Genomic DNA, 25,054 nt, shown 5'->3' with positions numbered 1-25,054 from the left:
ACTCACTGTGCATGGGCAAGGATCTACTTTCTTAACATAACCCACTGTGCATGGGCAAGGATCTACTTTCTTAACGTAACCCACTGTGCATGGGCAAGGATCTACTTTCTTAACATAACCCACTGTGCATGGGCAAGGATCTACTTTCTTAACGTAACCCACTGTGCATGGGCAAGGATCTACTTTCTCGGTCCTCCACTAAACTGATGAATATTTTTATGAGGCCACCTCCTAGTAGCAGAGATGGGTCAGAACCGAACCAAGCAGCAGATAGAGAAAGGCTTAAAGCTGTACCAGGCCAACCAGACTGACAAAGCCCTGCATCTCTGGACCAAGGTGCTGGAGGAGACCTCGGACCCCCGGGGGGAAGTTCAGAGTGCTGGGGCTGTCTCATCACCGCCCACTCGGAGATGGGGAAGTATAAAGACATGCTCAAGGTAAGACGGAGTCAAGTTCACTAGCCATGTTGAAGTAGAATACAAGGCCCACTGATGGTTGTGATTACACATCAATGTTGTCATTCATTTAACGTGTCATCATGGTGGATGCCAGGGCATAGAGTGATAGAGATACATTCTCTACCTATTCCATTGCAGTATTTCAACATGGTGTTGTATCAAACCTTTCCTCCTGGGGTTATCCATAGAAATAGACCAGAATGGACCAAGCCCCTCAGACCAAGACAATATGACTGTAGCACATTCCATTTCTATGGTGTTATCTAAGATGAATCTTGAGGAGCATCAGGGGGTTAATGTGTGGCTTCCGCAGGATACAGGGGACAGGGGACAGGGGACATGATACAGGTGACAGGGGACAGGATACAGGGGACAGGGGACATGATACAGGGGACAGGGGACATGATACATAGGACAGGGGACAGGATACAGGGGACAGGATACAGGAGACAGGATACAGGGGACAGGATACAGGAGACAGGATACAGGGGACAGGATACAGGGGACAGGGTACATGATACAGGGGACAGGGGACATGATACATAGGACAGGGGACAGAATACAGGGGAAAGGATACAGGGGACAGGATACAGGATACATGATACAGGGGACAGGGGGCAGGGGACAGGATACAGGATACAGGATACAGGATACATGATACAGGATACAGGGGACAGGATACAGGGGACATGATACAGGATACAGGGGACAGGATACAGGGGACATGATACAAGGGACAGGATACAGGGGACAGGATACAGGGGACATGATACAGGGGATAGGATAAAGGGGACAAGGGACAGGAGACAGGATACAGGGGACAGGATACAGGGGACAGGGGGCAGGGGACATGATACAGGGGACAGGATACAGGGGACAGGATACAGGGGGCAGGGGACAGGATACAGGAGGCAGGGGACAGGAGACAGGATACAGGGGACAGGATACAGGGGACAGGATACAGGGGACAGGGGAAAGGGGACAGGGGACATGATACAGGGGACAGGATACAGGGGACAGGATACAGGGGACAGGGGGCAGGGGACATGATACAGGGGACAGGATACAGGGGACAGGGGGCAGGGGACATGATACAGGGGACAGGATACAGGGGACAGGATACAGGGGGCAGGATACAGGGGGCAGGGGACAGGAGACAGGATACAGGGGACAGGATACAGGGGACAGGATACAGGGGACAGGGGAAAGGGGACAGGGGACATGATACAGGGGACAGGATACAGGGGACAGGATACAGGGGGCAGGGGACAGGATACAGGGGGCAGGGGAAAGGGGACAGGGGACATGATACAGGGGACAGGAAACAGGGGACAGGATACAGGGGACAGGATACAGGGGACAGGGGGCAGGGGAAAGGGGACAGGGGACAGGATACAGGGGAAAGGGGACAGGGGACAGGATACAGGGGACAGGAAACAGGGGACAGGGGACAGGGGACAGGATACAGGGGACAGGGGGCAGGGGAAAGGGGACAGGGGACAGGATACAGGGGACAGGAAACAGGGGACAGGGGACAGGGGACAGGGGACAGTATACAGGGGACAGGGGGCAGGGGAAAGGGGACAGGGGACAGGATACAGGGGACAGGAAACAGGGGACAGGAAACAGGGGACAGGGGACAGGATACAGGGGACAGGGGGCAGGGGGAAGGGGTGGAGGTGTCCTGTCTGCAGGAGGTGTCCTGTCTGCAGGAGGTGTCCTGTCTGCAGGAGGTGTCCTGTCCGCAGGAGGTGTCCTGTCCGCAGGAGGTGTCCTGTCCGCAGGAAGGGATCTTACTGTGTTGTTTCTTGTGTTCTCTTCTGCGGTAAGGAGAGTCAGCTATGTCCAGTCTGTGTTGACTCTACCTCTCCTCCCTGTCTGTTAGCTGTGCAGTCTAAAGGTGCCCTGTCTCAGCGAGGGGATCTACCGCGGTAAGGACAGTCAGCTATGTCCAGTCTGTGTTGACAGCTGCACTGTCTCAGCGAGGGGAGCTGTGCAGTCTAAAGGTGCCCTGTCTCAGCGAGGGGAGCTGTGCAGTCTAAAGGTGCCCTGTCTCAGCGAGGGGATCTACCGCGGTAAGGAGAGTCAGGAGGAGCTGAGGTGGTGAAGAGTTCCTGCGGTGTGTGGAGGAGCTGGAGATGTACTGTGGAGTCCATAGGAGAGAAGAATCAGCAACTGCAGGCTCTGCCCTGCTCTCACATCTTCCACCTCCAGTAGCTGACCCATCTACATACTACATGTTATGTAGTCTACATGTTATGACTACATATATGCCCTGCCCTGCTCTCACATCTACTCCGGTAGGAAGAAGGCATTGTGTTGCCGAAACGTTGGTTATTTGGTTTACCCATTAAATAGTTGGGAGCATATAGAGAATATTTTTCTTTTTCTTTATACAGTGTACAGTCAGTCAGCACCTCTACAAACTTTTTGGGGTGTGAATCAGTTCATGTTTTTTTTACTAGGCTCTCACCTTTTGCTCAACATCTTTCATATCCAGAGGTAGAATTGGTGAGGGAACACTTGTAAAACATATGAAGTCTACATGGGTCAGTTCCCAGAGTGTAGGATTTTACATGGGTCAGTTACCAGGGTTATATTTATCAATTCAGCCGTCTTCTTCTTCTTCTTCTTCTCCTTCTTCTTCTTCTTCTTCTTCTTCTTCTTCTTCTTCTTCTTCTTCTTCTTCTTCTTCTTTCCTCTCAGGTGTCCGCAGAACAACGGTTCCAAGGGCTGCTCCAAATGTGTCCGTTCCTCCATGAAGCCTTGGTTTGTGTGATGGTATGAGGGAAGGAGGCTACTAGGGTGCAGTAGGAGGCAAGGTGCCTGCCTGGAACCAGGACACTACATCATGTCAATGGGATTCCCCTGACCTCAGTCACTCCTTTTTCGGACAAGGACAGACTACCGGTAGTTTGTGTGTACCCCTTTAAGAGCGTCCCGCGAATCTGCACCAGATTTTGTCCTTTATTTTGTATTTTTCTCCAGCTACCGGTTCGGGTAGCAGACCAGTGGTTTTTCTGCATTGTAAAGCAGCAACCACAGACACAAAGCCATGCTCTGTTTGTTTCTATGGCAGAGGCTGTGGTAAACCCAGAGACATGGCGCAGCGGTCTAAGGCGCTGCATCTCAGTGCTTGAGGCGTCACTACAGACCCCCTGGTTCGATTCCAGGCTGTATCACAACCGTCCGTGATTGAGAGTCCCACAGGGAGGCGCACAATTGGCCCAGCGTCGCCTGGGTTTGGCCGGTGTAGGCCGTCATTGTAAATAAGAATGTGTTTTTAACTGACTTGCCTAGTTAAATAAAGGTAAAATAAAAAAAAATTATAATAAGAAGAAATACAAAGCCTAGTCAGACTGGTTTACACAGATAAGGTAGAATGATGCAAATGACTTTGCTTGTGATGCGCGCCCCTCAAACGATACCAACAGGGGCGGTGTGTTCATTAGGGCGATATGGGCGACGCACTGCCAAACGGGAAAAGCAAGGGATTTTTTTTCTAATCAATTATATCACGGCAACAGTAGTTATCAGTGTTCTAATCTAGACGTCTGATCTGCCACTAAATGTCCAATCAGGCTAAAGTCGTGCTTCAAATGGCCCCGCCCGTTTTGGGGCGATTTCAGTCAGGTTGAAAATCGCCCAGAAGTCTCTCATAGCCTCTCATGTAAAATCTTTTTTTTTCAAATATCAGAGCTTTCAATACAATCTCTATGGGTTTCTGAGGGCTTGCACTTACGCGCTTTCGTCATACGTAACATAACCATGAACGTAACTAAGAAAAGAGCGGGTAGCAGCGTCAATCAATTCACGTACTACTATCAAGATGGCTATAGCGTTCAGTGCAACTCGATTGTCTCTTTGAAAGAAGTTCACATCAAAGACCATTCAAAACGAGCTACTGGAGTGTATGCTAGCGGTCATGAGGGAACATATTGTGGAGGAGGTGAAGTCGGCGAACTTCGTAGCTATCCAAGCTGACGAGACCACGGACGTTTCTACACATACACAGCTGGTGCTGAGGTACATAGATAGCAACCACAGAGTGCAGGAGCGCTTTTTTGAGTTCCTTCCCATCTCGGAATCAACCTCAGTCTCAATCGCCAGTGTGCTTTTGGAGAGACTGAAACTGAGAGTCAAACTCATTGCGCAAGCTTACGATGGAGCCAGTGTGATGAGGGGAGAGAAGGCTGGAGTGCAGCAAAAGGTACGTGAGCATTTCAAGAATGCCCATTACGTGCATTGCTATGTGCATCAGCTGAATTTTATGCCTGATTTCAATGAGAAAGTCATTGACCGCTTTGCTGCATTGAAAGAGAGAAGAGAACAGTTTCAGTACAAGTAATGTAGCCTCTCTCTCTCTTTGTCCCTCCCTGTCTGTCTCTTTAACACACACACGCCCAAATCAGTTCACAGTTGATGTTGTTTAAAATAGTTATTTTTCATTAAAAAAAAAGAAACTTTTTTTTTTTACAAATCTATACAATTGGCCAGAATATGGTTGTTCATATTTACAAATCTATACAATTGGCCAGAATATGGTTGTTCATTTTTACAAAGCCATACAGATAGCTGTGTTTACCTTTTCTAGAAATTATTTTCAAATTCTGTTTTCAGGCAAAATGTCTATCACTGTTCATTTTCACAAATCTATACAAGAGGGCAGAATATGGAAGTGTATAAACATTTCCTATTACCAATAACTTGCATCAATGTTTTCAGTAGCCTCTATCAAAAGCTCCTGCTTGCTTGTTGTGAATTATGCTCAGGTGCACATATTTCCAATTCAACCATGAGGCCTTTTTGAAGCAAGTAATGTGTATATCAGTATTGACTTATATGCTGCCCCTGTCTTCATGTTGTTGCTGGACATATCTTTTTTTAAATGTGTGTAGGTCACCTAAATCATCAGAAAAATTGCCCCCCCTGAGAATTTTTTCAGGAGCCGCCACTGGATACCAAATGTAACAGCCTGAGCGCACTGGACTTGAAACAACCATACAGATGAAACCATGTGACATTTAATGTATTATCTGACCGCCACTAGTGCTCCCCAAGTCAAAAGTCCATGTGCATTAGACAGGTCACGTTTAGAAGTGTGTTAAATCTGTTGATGAAGATTAGGAAAAGTTCAGCTGCACACAGAGAGAGAGTTCCTCAAGGCACACACACCGGCTGGGAATCACTGACGTCACGTTTACTTTGGTTATGGTGTGCTGGAAGATTCACTGTAAGCATGTCATTGAACGTTGTGTTAAACATACATTTTTGGAGGGTTCAGTGAAATCACTGTGATTTTGTTCAGATTTGACCAGACTATCTATAAAAATATGCCCATCGAAAGGAAAAGAAGGTAAAATGACCAGCTATAAGTTTTCTAATATGGATTATTTATGTTGAGATGCTATTATTTCTGGACAAGCTATTCATCAGGAGTTCTCAGTGAACATGTAAATTGTCACATCTGTGTAAAGAACATACCACTTTTACTATGATCTTGGTTCCAGAATAGAGGATTTATAATAACCATCAAAAGACAATGGTGCGGATAGAATGGTTGTGATGTACTTGTTCATTTGTTTGATTTAGCTTTCCCTTATTCTAAGGGGTGAATCTTAACTTCCACTTAAATTGACATAATTTTTCACTTCGTCTCCCATTGACATCAATGCTAAAAAAGTTAGCATTCACCCGAGGGTGACCAAGGAGCCGTTTTACCACGCATTGTCTTATTTATTATTTTGAATCAATTCCTATTCCTATCGAGCGTTCATTCCTGGAGAAGTACAAGTAGATGTTTATTTTGAGTCTATAACGTTAACAGAGAGTTTGTTGCAATTTAAATCAAAAAGATTTTTGAGAAAGAGAAACTGGTAACACTTTATTTGAAAAGGTACATTTACGTCATTTAGCAGACGCTCTTAGTTGGCTAAAGACGGCACGCTCAAGAGTTTTGGAGAGGTACCTACATAGGGACTTCATAACACATTCATAACCTATACATAACACAGCACATGAACATTTCATAAATGTATATGCCAACTACAGCAAGTCCGTTATGACACGACACTGTCGCTTATACTGCAGATTTCAACTTACGGTTGTTGAAATAAGACAATTTATAAAATGATAATGTACTGCGGTTATGAATGGGTTATGAATGGGTTATGAATGGGTTATATATGGGTTATGAATGGGTTATGAATGGGTTATGTATGGGTTATGAATGGGTTATGCATGGGTTATGTATGGGTTATGAATGGGTTATGTGTGGTTATGAATGGGTTATGAATGGGTAATGTGTGGGTTATTAATGGGTTATGTATGGGTTATGTATGGGTTATGTATGGGTTATGAAGTCCTTAGGTACCCTTCAAATGAACTGGTACAGGGAAACTATCTATTATTGGGAAACAATCTTGTCTGACCAATCATTTGCATATTGGATAATAATAAATTGCAAAGATATTAATTATTCTCATTTATTTCTGTGAAAGTGTTTTGACATTTCAAAATCTGATTGATTCTACTGTTTATTAGCAGTAACACCATGTGGGTAGTTATAACACCATGTGGGTAGTTATTACACCATGTGGGTAGTTATTACACCATGTGGGTCGTTATTACACCATGTGGGTAGTTATTACACCATGTGGGTAGTTATTACACAATTTGGGTAGTTATTACACCATGAGGGTAGTTATTACACCATGTGGGTAGTTATTACACCATGCGGGTAGTTATTACACCATGTGGGTAGTTATTACACCATGCGGGGTAGTTATTACACCGTGTGGGTAGTTATTACACCGTGTGGGTAGTTATTACACCATGTGGGTAGTTATTACACCATGCGGGTAGTTATTACACCATGTGGGTAGTTATTACACCATGCGGGGTAGTTATTACACCATGCGGGTAGCTATTACACCGTGTGGGTAGTTATTACACCATGCGGGTAGTTATAACACCATGTGGGTCGTTATTACACCATGTGGGTAGTTATTACACCATGTGGGTAGTTATTACACCATGCGGGGTAGTTATTACACCATGCGGGTAGTTATTACACCGTGTGGGTAGTTATTACACCATGCGGGTAGTTATTACACCATGTGAGTAGTTATTACACCATGTGGGTAGTTATTACACCATGTGGGTAGTTATTACACCGTGTGGGTAGTTATTACACCGTGTGGGTAGTTATTACACCATGTGGTTAGTTATTCCACCATGCGGGTAGTTATTACACCGTGTGGGTAGTTATTACACCATGTGGGTAGTTATTACACCGTGTGGGTAGTTATAACACCATGTGGGTAGTTATTACACCATGTGAGTAGTTATTACACCATGTGGGTAGTTATAACACCATGTGGGTAGTTATTACACCATGTGAGTAGTTATTACACCATGTGGGTAGTTATTACACCATGTGGGTAGTTATTACACCATGTGGGTAGTTATTGCATGTTTTCTTTGCAAAGCAGAACAAGTAAATAATACTTTGATCAATACACAAATGGGTTTTGATTATCGAAAGTCACACTGTATGACTTTTTATTTATTTATTAATATCAATATTTTTGTCATCATTTATCCAAACATTTCCAATTAATTTCAGCATATTGTGAGAAGTATAAAGCACATTCATTAGCCTACAACATCATGTGATCAACAACCCTAACTAACCCTAACTGGGTTTTGTATAATTTATCGTTTTTGATCATAACTATGTTTCATGTGTAAGGAATATATTTACTCAGAAGACAAGCTAACGTTGCTACAGCATGCGCAACCAGTATACACATTGTCCCAAATGGCTCAACAATCATCCCTTTCAACATAATGATTAGCTGGTTTTTTCCCCCTCCAAAAACCCAATGTTTATTATAATATTGAATATTATAAAACAATTATAAAACGATTGTGTTTATTCTTGTTATGATTTTGTTACATTTATAACAAACCCCATTTTGAGATATTAACACTGTAGCTAGAGATAACATGGTTGAAGATAACTTTGTTTGAACGTTTGACCTTTTACCTAGTTGGTGTTAAAAGTTCAGATAATAATCTCCTCACATCTGAATATGATTGTCTAGCTAAGCCTAATGTCCTGTTTGCTATTGCTGGTAACGATACAGATCATTGTTCTGTCAACGGTTTAAAGTAAACTACCTCGGATTGTCTTTCTCCGAGCCTTGCCCCTCTCAACCACATTCATGCAGCAAAAAACACGGTCCACGTAATATATCCCCTTTAGCAATACATCGTGTTTAGGGAATTTCACCAAACATCATAACATGATACTCCTCGCTGATAAGAATCGTTCAATGTTAGACAGTCTCTAACATAGATATTTTTTTGGTGAAACTCCCACCTCAAGTACCAAGTGGACAGACATCATACCATCTACCTCTACATACATGCGTACCTTCTATGATCAAATAAAAAACAATGTTCTCAAGCTGTATTGACCACAGTGATTTCTCTACACTATTGACCCCCTTTTAAGCATGTGAGAACAAGCTGTCTAAAACAGGTACATCCTATAGACAGGTTTCAGGAAGAACAAACTAAACGTGGACATACAGTAAATGTCATGACTCACTCCACTCCAGGCAGTGTGGTTGCAACAACCCTTTCCACCTGATGGTTAGTTACGGTAAGGACCAATTCACTAGCAATGAGGAAGTGATACTCTACATCCAATCAATTTGCTCTGAACTTGAACTAAACAGGTCCAGCTAGTCTGTCAGCATTGACAAAGGTTTACACCAACATCACTGAGATCACAAAACATTTAGTTGTTAGAGAGGTGAGGTTGCAGGAACCGAATCTAGAATATAATCTCTTTATTCTAGGGTAGTAAGGTTGCATGATCACTAGAATCAAATGACAGCAAAACCAGTAAGACTAGCTTCACTCTCTGAGCAGGACCTTCTTTGTCCGGTGTGTTGTGAGGTGTTCAGCCACCCCGTCCTTCTGAAATGTGGCCATAACTCCTGCAAGGAGTGTTTACAGAAGCTGTGGGAATGGAAAGGAGGCAGAGAATGCCCCGTGTGTCAGACCGCGTCGCCCTCAGCGAGGCCTCCCATCAACCTGGTCCTGAAGATAGCAGCCGACAGGTTTACAGAGAGCAGGGCACGACCAGGGGGAGAGTGCCTTCTTCACAACGAGAAGCTGAAGTTATTCTGTCGCGACGACGAGGAGCCCATTTGTGTCGTCTGTCAGGCGTCTAAACAGCACAGAGTACATGCGTGCTACCCCGTAGAGGAGGCTGCCCTTGAGAGAAAGGTGAGACGGACGTCTGAAATATTACAGAGCAATTTAGACTGGTGTGTGTGTCTGTCTACCAGTGAAGGCCGCTGAGGGGAGTACGGCTCATAATAATGGCTGGAACGGAGTCAATGGAATGGGAATCAAACACATGGAAACCAGGTTTTTCATGGGTTTGATACCATTCTATTGGCTCCGTTCCAGCCATTATTATGAGCCGTCCTCCCCTCAGCAGCCTCCACTGGTGTGTATCAAATCAAAATAGTATTTGTCACATGCTTGGTAAACAACAGGTGTAGAATAACAGTGAAATGCTTACTGACGGGCCCTTCCCCCACAATGCAGAGAGACACATAGAGACATAGGAGAAAGAATAATGCATAACTACCATAACATATTACCAGTACCAGTACCGAGTCCATGGGGTAGTGGTGGAAAAAGTACCCAATTGTCATACTTGAGTAAAAGTAAAGATACCTTCATAGAAGATTACTGAAGTAAAAGTATTCTACTTGAGTAAAAGTCTAAAAGTATTTGGTTTAAAATATACTTAGAGTTGAAGTCGGAAGTTTACATACACTTAGGTTGGAGTCATTAAAACTCGTTTTTCAACCACTACACACATTTCTTGTTAACAAACTATAGTTTTGGAAAGTTGGTTAGGACATCTGCTTTGTGCATGACACAAGTAATTTTCCCAACAATTGTTTACAGACAGATTATTTCACTTATAATTCACTGTATCACAATTCCAGTGGGTCAGAAGTTTACATACACTAAGTTGACTGTGCCTTTAAACAGCTTGGAAAATTCCAGAAAATGATGTCATGGCTTTAGAAGCTTCTGATAGGCTAATTGACATAATTTGTCACGAACGTTGAGAGACGGGTCGGACCAAGGTGCAGCGTGAAAAGCGTACATGTTCATTAACTAAATAAACATTCAACAAAACAAGAAACAACGTAACGTGAAGTCCAAATGGCTATACACATACCAGACTAACAGGAACAAGATCCCACAACTAAAGTAGGAAAACAGGCTACTTAAGTATGATCCCCAATCAGAGACAATGAGCGACAGCTGCCTCTGATTGGGAATCATACCCGGCCAGACATAGAAATAGGAAAACTATAACCTAAACACAGAAATTCTAACATAGATCCTCACGCCCTGACCAAACCAACTAAAGACAACCGGCCTCTCAAGGCCAGGGCGTGACATAATTTGAGTCAGTTGGAGTTGTACCTGTGGATGTATTTCAAGGCCTACCTTCAAACTCAGTGCCTCTTTGCTTGACATCATGGGAAAATCAAAAGAAATCAGCCAAGACCTCAGAAAAAAAATGGTAGACCTCCACAAGTCAAGAGCAATTTCCAAACGCCTGAAGGTACCACGTTCATCTGTACAAACAATAGTACGCAAGTATAAACACCATGGGACCACGCAGCCGTCATACCGCTCAGGAAGGAGACGCGTTCTGTCTCCTAGAGATTAACATACTTTGGTGCGAAAAGTGCAAATCAATCCCAGAACAACAGCAAAGGACCTTGTGAAGATGCTGGAGGAAGCAGGTACAAACGTATCTATATCCACAGTAAAATGAGTCCTATATCGACATAACCTGAAAGGCCGCTTAGCAAGGAAAAAGCCACTGCTCCAAAACCGCCATAAAAAAGCCAGACTACGGTTTGCAACTGCACATGGGGATAAAGATCGTACTTTTTGGAGAAATGTCCTCTGGTCTGATGAAACAAAAATAGAACTGTTTGGCCATAATGACCATTGTTGTGTTTGGAGGAAAAAGGGGGATGCTTGCAAGCCGAATAACACCATCCCAACCGTGAAGCACGGGGGTAGCAGCATCATGCTGTGGGGGTGCTTTGCTGCAGGAGGGACTGGTGCACTTCACAAAATAGATGGCATCATGAGGAAGGAAAATTACGTGGATATATTGAAGCAACATCTCAAGACATCAGTCAGGAAGTTAAAACTTGGTCGCAAATGGCTCTTCCAAATGGACAATGACCCCAAGCATACTTCCAAAGTTGTGGCAAAATGGCTTAAGGACAACAAAGTAAAGGTATTGGAGTGGCCGTCACAAAGCCCTGACCTCAATCCTATAGAAAATATGTGGGCAGAACTGAAAAAGCGTGTGCGAGCAAGGAGGCCTACAAACCTGACTCAGTTACACCAGCTCTGTCAGGAGGAATGGGCCAAAATTCACCCAACTTATTGTGGGAAGCTTGTGGAAGGCTACCCGAAACGTTTGACCCAAGTTAAACAATTTAAAGGCAATGCTACCAAATACTAATTGAGTGTATGACCCACTGGGAATGTGATGAAAGAAATAAAAGCTTAAATAAATTCATTCTCTCTACTATTATTAATTGTGAAAAACAGAGTTTAAATGTATTTGGCTAAGGTGTATGTAAACTTCCGACTTCAACTATGTATCAAAAGTAAATGTATTTGCTAATATATACTTAAGTATCAAAAGTAAAAGTAAAAGTATAAATCATTTCAAATTCCTTATATTAAGCAAACCCGATAGTACCATTTTCTTGTTTAAAAAAAAAAGGTGCACAGATAGCCAGGGGCACACTCAAACATTCAGATATAATTTACAAACGAAGCGTGTGTTTAGTGAGTCCACCAGATCAGAGGCAGTAGGGATCAGCAGGGATGTTCTGTTGATAATTGCGTGAATTGGACCATTTTCCCGTCCTGCTAAGCATTCAAAATTTAGTACTTTTGGGTGTCAGGGAAAATGTATAAAGTAAAAAGTACATTATTTTCTTTAGGAATGTAGTGAAGTAAAAGTAAAAGTAGTTAAAAATATTAATAGTAAAGTACAGATACCCAAAAAAACTACTTAGGTAGTACTTCAAAGTATTTTTACTGAAGTACTTTACACTACTGTCCATGGGTACCAGGTAATAACATGGCTATATACACGGGGTACCAGGTAATAACATGGCTATATACACGGAGTACCAGGTAATAACATGGCTATATACAGGAAGTACCAGGTAATAACATGGCTATATACAGGGAGTACCAGGTAATAACATGGCTATATACAGGAAGTACCAGGTAATAACATGGCTATATACAGGGAGTACCAGGTAATAACATGGCTATATACACGGGGTACCAGGTAATAACATGGCTATATACACGGAGTACCAGGTAATAACATGGCTATATACAGGAAGTACCAGGTAATAACATGGCTATATACAGGGAGTACCAGGTAATAACATGGCTATATACAGGAGTATTAGGTCATAACATGGCTATATACACCAGTACCAGTACCGAGTCCATGTGCTGGAGTCTGAAAATTTGAGGGTCTTCCTCTGAGACCGCCTGGTATAGAGGTCCTGGATGGCAGGAAGCTTGGCCCCATGATGTACTGGGCCGTACGCACTACCCTCTGACACCGCCTGGTATAGAGGTCCTGGATGGCAGGAAGCTTGGCCCCATGATGTACTGGGCCGTACGCACTACCCTCTGACACCGCCTGGTATAGAGGTCCTGGATGGCAGGAAGCTTGGCCCCATGATGTACTGGGCCGTACGCACTACCCTCTGTAGTCAGATACCAGGCGGTGATGCAGCCAGTCAAGATGCTCTCAGTGGTGCAGCTGTAGAACTTGGCAGATCTGAGGGCCGATGCCAAATCTTCTCAGCCTCCTGAGGGGGAAGAGGCGTTGTCGTGCCCTCTTCACGACTGTCTTGGTGTGTTTGGACCATGTTATTTCCACCGAGAAACTTGAAGGTCTCGAGCCTCTCCACTACAGCCTCATCAATGTGGATGGCGGCGTGCTCTGCCCTCCGTTTCCTGTAGTCCACGATCAGCTCCTTTGTCTTGCTGACGTTGAGGGAAAAGTTGTTGGCACCACATTTTGTTACGTTACAGCCCTTATTCTAAAATGGATTAAATAGTATTTTGTTCCTCATCAATCTACACACAATACCCCATAATGACAAAGTGAAAACAGGTTTTTAGAAATTTTAGCAAATGTATTAAAAATAAAAAACAGAAATATCACACTTACATAAGTATTCAGACCCTTTGCTATGAGACTCGAAATTGAGCTCAGGTGCATCCTGTTTCCGTTGATCATCCTTGAGATGTTTCTACAGCTTGATTGGAGTCCACCTGTGCTAAATTCAATTGATTGGACATGATTTGGAAAGACACACACCTGTCTATATAAGGTCCCACAGTTGACGGTGCATGTCAGAGCATAAACCAAGCCATGAGGTCAAAGGAATTGTCCGTAGAGCTCCGAAACAGGATTGTGTCGAGGCACAGATCTGGGGAAGGGTACCAAACAATTTCTCCAGCATTGAAGGTCCCCAAGAACACAGTGGCCTCCATCATTCTTAAATGGAAGAAGTTTGGAACCAACAAGACTCTTCCTAGAGTTGGCCGCCTGGCCAAACTGAGCAATCGGGGGAGAAGGGCCTTGGTCAGGGAGGTGACCAAGAACCCGATGGTCACTCTGACAGAGCTCCAGAATTTGACTGTGGAGATGGGAGAACCTTCCAGAAGGACAACCATCTCTGCAGCACTCCACCAATCAGGCCTTTATGGTAGAGTGGCCAGACGGTAGCCACTCCTCAGTAAAGGCACATGACAGCCCGCTTGGAGTTTGCCAAAAGGCACCTAAAGGACTCTCAGACCATGAGAAACAAGATTCTCTGGTCTGATGAAACCAAGATTGAACTCTTTGGCCTGAATGCCAAGCGTCACGTCTGGAGGAAACCTGGCACCATCCCTACGGTGAAGCATGGTGGTGGCAGGATCATGCTGTGGGGATGGCAGGTAGCTTAGTGGTTAAGAGCGTTGTGCCAGTTATCGAAAGGTCGCTGGTTCTAATCCCCGAGCCGACTAGGTGAAAAATCTGCCGATGTGCCCTTGAGCAAGGCACTTAACCCTAATTGCTCATGTAAGTCGCTCTGGATAAGAGCGTCTGCTAAATGACGTATATGTATATGTATGTATGTATGTTTTTCAGCGGCAGGGACTGGGAGACTACTCAGGATTGAGGGAAAGATGAACGGAGCAAAGTACATAGAGATCCTTGATAAAAACCTGCTCCAGAGTGCTCAGGACCTCAGACTGGGGTGAAGGTTCACCTTCCAACAGGACAACGACCCTAAGCACACAGCCAAGACAACGCAGGAGTGGCTTCGGGACAAGTCTCTGAATGTCCTTGAAGCGCCCAGCCAGAGCCCAGACTTGAACCCGATCAAACATCTCTGGAGAGACCTAAAAATAGCTGTTCAGAGAAGCTCCCCATCCAACCTGACAGAGCTTGAGAGGATCTGCAGAGAAGAATGGGAGAAACTCCCTAAATACAGGTGTACCAAGCTTGTAGCATCATACCCGAGTGGTGCAGTGGTCTAAGGCACTGCATCGCAGTGCTAGCTGTGCCACTAGAGATCCTGGTTCGAACCAGGCTCTGTCGTAGCCGGCCGCGACTGGGAGACCCATGGGGCGGCGCACAATTGGCCCAGCGTCGTCCAGGGTAGGGGAGGGAATGGCCGGCAGGGATGTAGCGCAGTTGGTAGAGCATGGCGTTTGCAATGCCAGGGTTGTGGGTTCGATTCCCACGGGGGGCCAGTATGAAAAATAATGTATGCACTCACTAACTGTAAGTCGCTCTGGATAAGAGCGTCTGCTAAATGACTAAAATGTAAAATGTAAGACTCTAGGCTGTAATCGCTGCCAAAGGTGCTTCAACAAAGTACTGAATAAAGGGTCTGAATACTACAAAAATATCTATAAAACTGCTTTCACATTGTCATTATGGAGTATTATGTGTAGATTGATGAGGGAAAAAAGCAATTTAATCAATTTTAGAATAAGGCTGTAACGTAACAAAATGTGGAAAAAGTCATGGGGTCTGAATACTTTGACCGTACACTGTTATGTACGGTTACTGTGGGAACGTTGTTGTGGATGCACTTATTAATGAAGCCGGTGACTGATGTGGTAAACTCCTCAATGTTATTGATTGAATCCCGGAACATATTCCAGTTTGTGCAAACAGTCCTGTAGCTTAGCATCAGCTTCATCTGACCACTTCCGTATTGAGCGCATCACTGGTACTTCCTGTTTGAGTTTTTGCTTGTAAGCAGAAATCAGGAGGATAGAGTTATGGTCATATTTGCCAAATGGAGGGTGAGGGAGAGCTTTGTACGCGTTTCTGTGTGTGGAGTAAAGGTGATCTAGAGTTTTGTCGCCTCTAGTTTCACAGGTGAAATGCTGGAAAGAAGTTGGTAAAACAGATTTCTGTTTTCCTGCATTCAAATCACCGGCCACTAGGAGCACCGTCTCTGGATGAGCGTTTTCCTGTTTGCTTATGGCCCTATACAGCTCGTTGAGTGTGGTCTTAGTACCAGTGTCGGTTTGTGGTGGTAAATAGACAGCTACGAAAAATATAGATGAAAACTCTCTTGGTAAATAGTATGGTCTACAGCTTATCATGAGATACTCTAGTTCAGGTGAGCAGAACTCAGAGACTTCCTTCATATTAGAGACACACACCAGCTGCTGTTAACAAATAGACACACCCCTCCCCCCTTAGTTTTACCCTGGTCTGGAGTAAGCAGAACGTCCAGAGCTCATTTCGGTCATAGGAAACGATGGCGGAAACATTATCTACAAAAAAAATTAAGATCAGCACTAAAAAACACACAAAATAGCAAAATTGGTCAGAAGCCTGTAAAACGTCCGCTATCCACTGCAGCTCAATCTTTTGATTGTGTGTGTGTGTGTGTGTGTGTGTGTGTGTGTGTGTGTGTGTGTGTGTGTGTGTGTGTGTGTGTGTGTGTGTGTGTGTGTGTGTGTGTGTGTGTGTGTGTGTGTGTGTGTGTGTGTGTGTGTGTGTGTGTGTGTGTGTGTGTGTGCGTGCGTGCGTGCGTGCGTGCGTGCCTGCGTGCGTGCGTGCGTGCGTGCGTGCGTGTGTGTTTGTTTGTGTGTTTGTGGCACTAGGTTATGCAAGCAATGGACGGTTTATTTACGTTATGGTCAAGAGTTTGGGATAAATGTTATTTTTTTATATAATTATTTCAGATAGAGGTCTCAGCCAAGCTTGATTCATTGCAGAAACACCTGAAAATACTCAACAAGACTAAAGAGGATTGGGAAGAAACCAAATATTACATAAAGGTAAGTTTTGTTTGCTACAGTAGTTCCCTAGCGTGTTAAGGAATCAGCTTTTTTTTTTCTCAGAACAGATGGACGACTTCAGTAAGCTTTTCGAATTAGTTAGTGAGCTAAATACATACACTATCAATGAATCACTCAACGAATCAATCTGATTAACTGCAGAGCCAGGCGGACCAGACGGAGCGACAGATGAAGGAGGAGTTTGAGAGCTTCCACCAGATCTTGAGGGAGGAGGAGAAGAACAGAGTGGCCAAGCTGAGACAGGAAGAGGAGACGAACACTCAGGTGATGTGTATCAAGCTGGAGTACATCAAGGAGAGGATCGCTGCCCTCACAGACGCCATCGGTGAAGTACAGACGGCTATACAAGCGGATGACGTGAAGTTTTTACAGGTATCTAATCCTAAATAAATTAACAAATTAAATGGTCAATTCATACAGGATGACTTACACGTATTCAACATTTTGTCAATAAAGTGATTTATTATTAATATGACTCTATTCAATAACATCACATTGTTTTACTCTACCTCTCTAGGACTACAAGAAAACAAAAAGCAGGTATGTATAGGCCTATGGTGGGGGAAGGGATCCCTAATAAATACAAATACTACTACTACCTACTATTACTATCTAATATTACTACATACTACTACTACCTACTATTACTACCTACTATTACCACTATTACTACCTACTATTACTACTATTAATACCTACTATTACTACCTACTATTACTACCTGCTACTGCTTCCTACTTTTACTACCTACTATTATTAACTACTATTACTACCTATTAAAATCTCTATGATTCAGAGGGGTTGGGTTAAATCAGAAGACACATTTCAGTTTGATGCATTCAGTTGTACAACTGACAAGGTATCCCCGTTTCCCTTAATATGACTACTATTACTACCTACTATTACTACCTACTATTACTACCTACTATTACTAAATAATATGACTAACTAATATTACTACTATTACTAACTACTATTACCACTATTACTACCTACTATTACTACAACTGCTACTACTATTACCACTACTACTACTAGTACCACTACTACTACTACTACTACTACCACTACTACTACTACCTACTATTACTACCTACTACTATTACCTACTATTACTACCTACTATTACTACAAATGCTACTACTACCACTACTACCACTACCACTACTACTACTACTACTACTAATACTACTACCTACTATTACTAACTACTATTACTACTATTACTACCTACTATTACTACAAATGCTACTACTACCACTACTACCACTACCACTACTACTACTACTACTACTACTACTACTACTACTACTACCACTACTACCACTACCACTACCACTACTACTACTACTACTACTACTACTACTACTACTACTACTACCTACTATTACTACTATTACTACCTAATATTACTACCTACTTTTACTACTATTATACCTACTATTACTATCTAATATTACTACATACTACTACTACCAACTTTTACTACCTATTATTACTACCTACTATTATTAACTACTATTACTACCAACTAAAATATCTATGATTCAGAGGGGTTGGGTTAAATGCGGAAGACACATTTCAGTTTAATGCATTCAGTTGTACAACTGACAAGGTATCCCCGCTTCCAATTCCCTTACTATTACTACCATTACTACCTACTATTACTACCTACTATTACTACCTACCACTACCTACAATTACTATTGCTACCTGCTATTACTAATATTACTACCTACTATTACTACCTACTACTTCCTCGTACGATTACTACCTATTATTACTAAATACTATTGGTACATACTATTACTACCTACTATTACTACCTACTATTACTAATATTAATACCTTCTTTTACTACCTACTACTATTACTACCTACGATTATTACCTACTATTACTACATACTATGACTAACATTACCTACTATTACTACTACTCCTACCTACTAATACTACCTACTAATACTAATACTTACTATTACTACAATTACTACCTACTATTACTACCTACTCTTACTACCTAATATTACTACCTACTATTACTACTATTACTACCTACTACTACTACTATTACTACCTAATGTTACTACCTACTATTACTACCTATTATTACTATCTACTATTACTACCTACTTACTACTATTACTACCTAATATTACTACTACTTCATATTACTACCTACTATTAATACCTACTATTACTACTTGTCACGATCGTCGTAAGCAACGGACCAAGGCACAGCGTGATATGCGTACATCTTTTAATGAGTACTTTAAACACGAACAACAAAACAACAAAACGATACGTGAAGTCCTAAGGTTAACAAACACAAACCTCTCCGGAACAAGATCCCACAAATGACAAGTGCAAAACAGGCTGCCTAAGTATGGTTCCCAATCAGAGACAACAAGCCACAGCTGCCTCTGATTGGGAACCACCCCGGCCAACATAGAAACACATGAACTAGAACATAGAACACTAACATAGAAACTAACACCCTGGCTCAACATATAAGAGTCCCCAGAGCCAGGGCGTGACAGTACCCCCCCCCAAAGGCGCGGACTGCGACCGCGCCAACTAAACCCAACAGGGGAGGGGCCGGGTGGGCATTCCGCCTCGGAGGCGGATCCGGCTCCGGGCGTGACCACCACTCTCTAGCTACCCCCCCGTAGCGCCCCTGGTCTGGTCCCGCTGGCTGGAGCTGGACTGGACATCGGTGGAGCGGATTGCTTAGGCTCCGGTGTGGAGCAGCTGACTGGTACCTGACCAGGCACCGGTGGAACAGGCACGGGCTGTGCCGGACTGACGACACGCACCACTGGCTTGGTGCGGGGAGCAGGAACATGCCGGGCCGGGCCGGGCTGGCGACGTGCACCACAGGCTTGGTGCGGGGAGCAGGAACCGGCCGGACCGGGCTGGCGACGCGCACCACTGTCTTGATGCGGGGAGCAGGGATGGGCCGGACCGGGCTGACGACGCGCACCACTGGCTTGGTGCGGGGAGCAGGAACAGGCCGGACCGGGCTGACGACGCGCACCACAGGCTTGGTGCGGGGAGCAGGGACGGGCCAAACAGGGCTGACGAAGCGCACCACTGGCTTGGTGCGGGGAGCAGGAACAGGCCGGACCGGGCTGACGACGCGCACCACAGGCTTGGTGCGGGGAGCTAGAACGGGCCGGACCGGGCTGGGATCACACACCACTGGCCTTGTGCGGGAATCAGGAACGGGCCGGACCGGACTGGTGACACTCACCACTTGCTTGGTGCGAGGAGCGGGACTGGGTTTCCTCATAAACCTCCGCTCCCTCTGCTGCCTACTCAGTTCCTCTCGCCGTGCCTCCACACTCTCCTTCTCCCTCCTGACCAATGGCCCCCGTAACCTGGTGGCCTCCTCTCCTAGTCCACAAACTCCTCCAGCAGCCCCGTCGTCCATGCCGTGTGCCCCCCCAAATTTTTTTATTGGGGTTGCCTCTCGCCTGTCCGACGACGACCCGGTTGGCGCCGCTTCTCCTCTCCTGCCTGGACATCCTCCCTCATCGCCCTCCGGTAGCGGACGGCCTCCTCCTCGGTGATCTTCCCCCAACCGAGGAGGACATCCACTAGCGTTACCTCCGGCGTTTGCTCCTGGACACGCTGCTTGGTCCTTAATTGGTGGGATATTTTGTCACAATCGTCGTAAGCAACGGACCAAGGCACAGCGTGATATGCGTACATCTTTTAATGAGTACTTTAAACACGAACAACAAAACAACAAAACGATACGTGAAGTCCTAAGGTTAACACAACACAAACCTCTCCGGAACAAAGATCCCACAAATGACAAGTGCAAAACAGGCTGCCTAAGTATGGTTCCCAATCAGAGACAACAAGCCACAGCTGCCTCTAATTGGGAACCACCCCGGCCAACATAGAAATACATGAACTAGAACATGAACATAGAACACTAACATAGAAACTAACACCCTGGCTCAACATATAAGAGTCCCCAGAGCCAGGGCGTGACACTACTATTACTACATACTATTACTACATACTATTACTACTACTTCATATTACTACCTACTATTAATACCTACTATTACTGCCTACTATTACTACCTACTATTACTACTATTACTACCTACTATTACTACTACTTCATATTACTACCTACTATTAATACCTACTATTAAAGCCTACTATTACTACCTACTATTACTACTATTACTACCTACTATTACTCCCTACGATTACTACTATTACTCCCTACTATAACTACCTCATATTACTACCTACTATTACCTACTCTTACTACCTACAGTTACTACTATTACTACTACTACTACCCAATATTACTGCCTACTATTACTACCTACTATTACTACCTACTAATACTACTACCTACTATTACTACCTACTATATCTACCTATTATCACTACCTACTATCACTACCTACTATTACTACCTACTATTACTACCTACTATCACTACCTACTATTACTACTATTACTACCTACTATTACTACTCTTACTACCTACTATCACTACCTACTATTACTACCTACTATTACTACTATTACTATCTAATATTACTACCTACTATTACTACTACCTACTATCACTACCTACTATTACTACCTACTATTACTATCTACTATTACTACCTACTATTACTATTATTACTACCTAATATTACTACGTACTATTACTACTATTAATACCTACTATCACTACTATTACTACCTACTATTACTACTATTACTACCTACTATTAATATCTAATATCACAACTATTACTACCTATTATGACTACTATTAATACCTACTATCACTACCTACTATTACTACTATTACTACCTACTATTACTACCTACTATTACTACCTACTATTACTACTGCTTCATATTACTACCTACTATTAATACATACTATTAAAGCCTACTATTACTACTATTACTACCTACTATTTCTCCCTACTATAACTGCCTAATATTACTACCTACTATTACCTACTCCTACTACCTACAGTTACTACTATTACTACTATTACTACCCAATATTACTGCCTACTATTACTACCTACTAATACTACTACCTAATATTACTGCCTACTATTACTGCCTATGAGTACTACTATTACTACCTACTAATACTATTACTACTATTACTACTTACTATTACTACCTACTATTACTACTATTACTACCTACTATTACTGCCTATGATTACTACTATTACTACCTACTATATATACCTACTATCACTACATACTATCACTACCTACTATTACTACTATTACTGCCTACTATTACTACTATTACTGCCTACTATTACTGCCTATGAGTACTACTATTACTACCTACTATTACTACCTACTATTACTACCTACTATTACTACCTACTATTACTAACTACTATTACTACTATTACTACTTACTATTACTAACTACTATTACTACTATTACTACTTACTATTACTACCTACTATTACTGCCTATGATTACTACTATTACTGCCTACTATTACTACCTACTATTACTACCTACTAATACTACTACCTACTATTACTGCCTACTATTACTGCCTATGAGTACTACTATTACTACCTACTAATACTATTACTACTATTACTACTTACTATCACTACCTACTATTACTACTATTACTACCTACTATTACTACTCTTACTACCTACTATTACTACCTACTATTACTCTTACCTACTATCACTACCTACTATTACTACCTACTATTACTACTATTACTATCTACTATTACTACCTACTATTATTACTACCTAATATTAATATTACTACGTACTATTACTACTATTACTACCTACTATCACTACTATTACCACCTACAATTTCTAACACATATTACTAGTATTACTACCTACTATTACTACCTACTATTACTAACTAAAGCAAGTTTTTTATTGAAACCTTATTGATGATAAATCCATCATGTTCCAGGACCAAATGCCCCCTGGGAGAGCCAGAGTGTATCAGAGGAATCCTGATAGACGCTGCCAAACATCTGGGATCACTCAAGTTTGAAATCTGGAAGAAGATGGCAGACATTGTCCAGAAGGGTGAGTATAGGCTACATATTCTTCGCAGCCATTCGTACAAATTCCAAAAACGATTTAGATAACTTTGGCATCCAGAACCAAATCTCCCACGCGACAGACTACCATTTTGATCAAGTAGAGAAAGTGTCCTTATACATAAACAAAATGCATGTTTGTGCAACCTGTTGATATAGACCTCAGACATTCAGTCAGACATTCAGTCAGACATTCAAAACATGTTTTCGGATTCCCATTGCCAAGAAATGAAATGAATATATCTGTATGCTGCTATACCAATTAACACACTCCTTCTGCTCTACCAATTAACACACTCCTTCTGCTCTACCAATTAACACACTCCTTCTGCTCTACCAATTAGCATACTCATTCTGCTCTACCAATTAACACACTCCTTCTGCTCTACCAATTAACACACTCCTTCTGCTATACCAATTAACACACTCCTTCTGCTCTACCAATTAACACACTCCTTCTGCTCTACCAATTAACACACTCCTTCTGTTCTACCAATTACCACACTCCCACTGCTATACCAATTAGCATACTCATTCTGCTCTACCAATTAACACACTCCTTCTGCTCTACCAATGAACACACTCCTTCTGCTCTACCAATGAACACACTCCTTCTGCTCTACCAATTAACACACTCCTTCTGCTCTACCAATTAACACACTCCTTCTGCTCTACCAATTAACACACTCCTTCTGCTCTACCAATTAACACACTCCTTCTGCTCTACTAGTTAACACACTCCTTCTGCTCTACCAATTAACACACTCCTTCTGCTCTACCAATTAACACACTCCTTCTGCTCTACCAATTAACACACTCCTTCTGCTATACCAATTAACACACTCTTTCTGCTCTACCAATTAACACACTCCTTCTGCTATACCAATTAGCATACTCCTTCTGCTCTACCAATTAGCATACGCTGTAGTGATAGATGTTTCTCCTCCTTCCAGTCCCCATAACGCTGGATCCCAACACAGCCCAGTCCAACCTCAGCTTCTCTGAGGAGTTCAGCAGTGTGAGGTACAGCAGTAAGAAACGCCTGCCAGACAACCCCGAGCGCCTCGCTAGCCGCATCTCGGTCCTGGGAGCTACAGGGTTCACCTCTGGAAGACACAGCTGGACCGTAGAGGTGGGCCAGAGCAGGGACTGGTACATCGGAGTTGCCCGAGAGTCCATCAAACGCAAGTCCGCCATCTTCCTCAACCCTGCTGAGGGATTCTGGGTAATCGGGTTGTGTAACGGGGAGACGTACTGGGCCCAGACGTGCCCGCGGATGCGCCTGGCGGTGAAGAGAGAGAGGAAGCCGTGGAGGATCACTGTGGAGCTGGACTACGACCGAGGGAAGGTGCTGTTTCTGAACGCAGTGGACTCAACGCTGATACACATGTTCAGAGAGAAGTTCACTGAGAGGATCTTTCCTTATTTTTCTCCTGGGATGTATGAGGAGGGAAACACCTCCAGTCCACTGACCATCTGTCCCCTGACTATAGCTGTAGAGGTACTGGACCAGATCAAAATACCATAACTACCATGACACCTCCAGTCCACTCACCATCCGTCCCCTGACTAGCCATTTGTAATCACCATCACTGTTCAGTACTCAAGTGTGCAAAAGATGTATAGTCAACCATATTCAAATCATAGCCATTGATAAAGGTCAGAAAATGTTTAGTAGCAAACCAGTTAGTGGATCTAATATATGTGTAGGCATGTGTGTTTACAATAAACTTTGTGTACTTATAAAGGTATATGCTGTACTTATAAAGGTATATGCTGTACTTATAAAGGTATATGCTGTACTTATAAAGGTATATGCTGTACTTATAAAGGTATATGGTGTACTTATAAAGGTATATGTTGTACTTATAAAGGTATATGCTCTACTTATAAAGGTATATGGTGTACTTATAAAGGTATATGCTGTACTTATAAAGGTATATGGTGTACTTATAAAGGTATATGTTGTACTTATAAAGGTATATGCTCTACTTATAAAGGTATATGGTGTACTTA

General features: G+C 43.1%; 1 protein-coding gene across 1 annotated transcript; it reads left to right on the top strand.

Moving 5' to 3' along the window:
- Positions 1 to 243: 243 nt before the first annotated feature.
- Positions 244 to 24,566, top strand: LOC311148701 (zinc-binding protein A33-like; the record flags this gene model as incomplete). The annotated part of the gene is made up of 8 exons (XM_084185680.1): positions 244 to 437; positions 2,352 to 2,561; positions 3,165 to 3,227; positions 9,437 to 9,761; positions 17,091 to 17,279; positions 17,467 to 17,489; positions 22,906 to 23,024; positions 23,992 to 24,566. 8 exons carry the CDS (start codon positions 244 to 246, stop codon positions 24,564 to 24,566), a joined length of 1,698 nt encoding a protein of 565 aa, XP_084041806.1.
- Between the last annotated feature and the right edge of the window lie 488 nt (positions 24,567 to 25,054).

Source organism: Coregonus lavaretus, assembly GCF_964263955.1.
Source record: "Coregonus lavaretus genome assembly, chromosome: 21".
NCBI classification, from domain to species: domain Eukaryota; kingdom Metazoa; phylum Chordata; class Actinopteri; order Salmoniformes; family Salmonidae; genus Coregonus; species Coregonus lavaretus.
The sequence above is the reverse complement of the archived record's forward strand: the minus strand, read 5'-3'. Positions and strand labels throughout refer to the sequence as shown.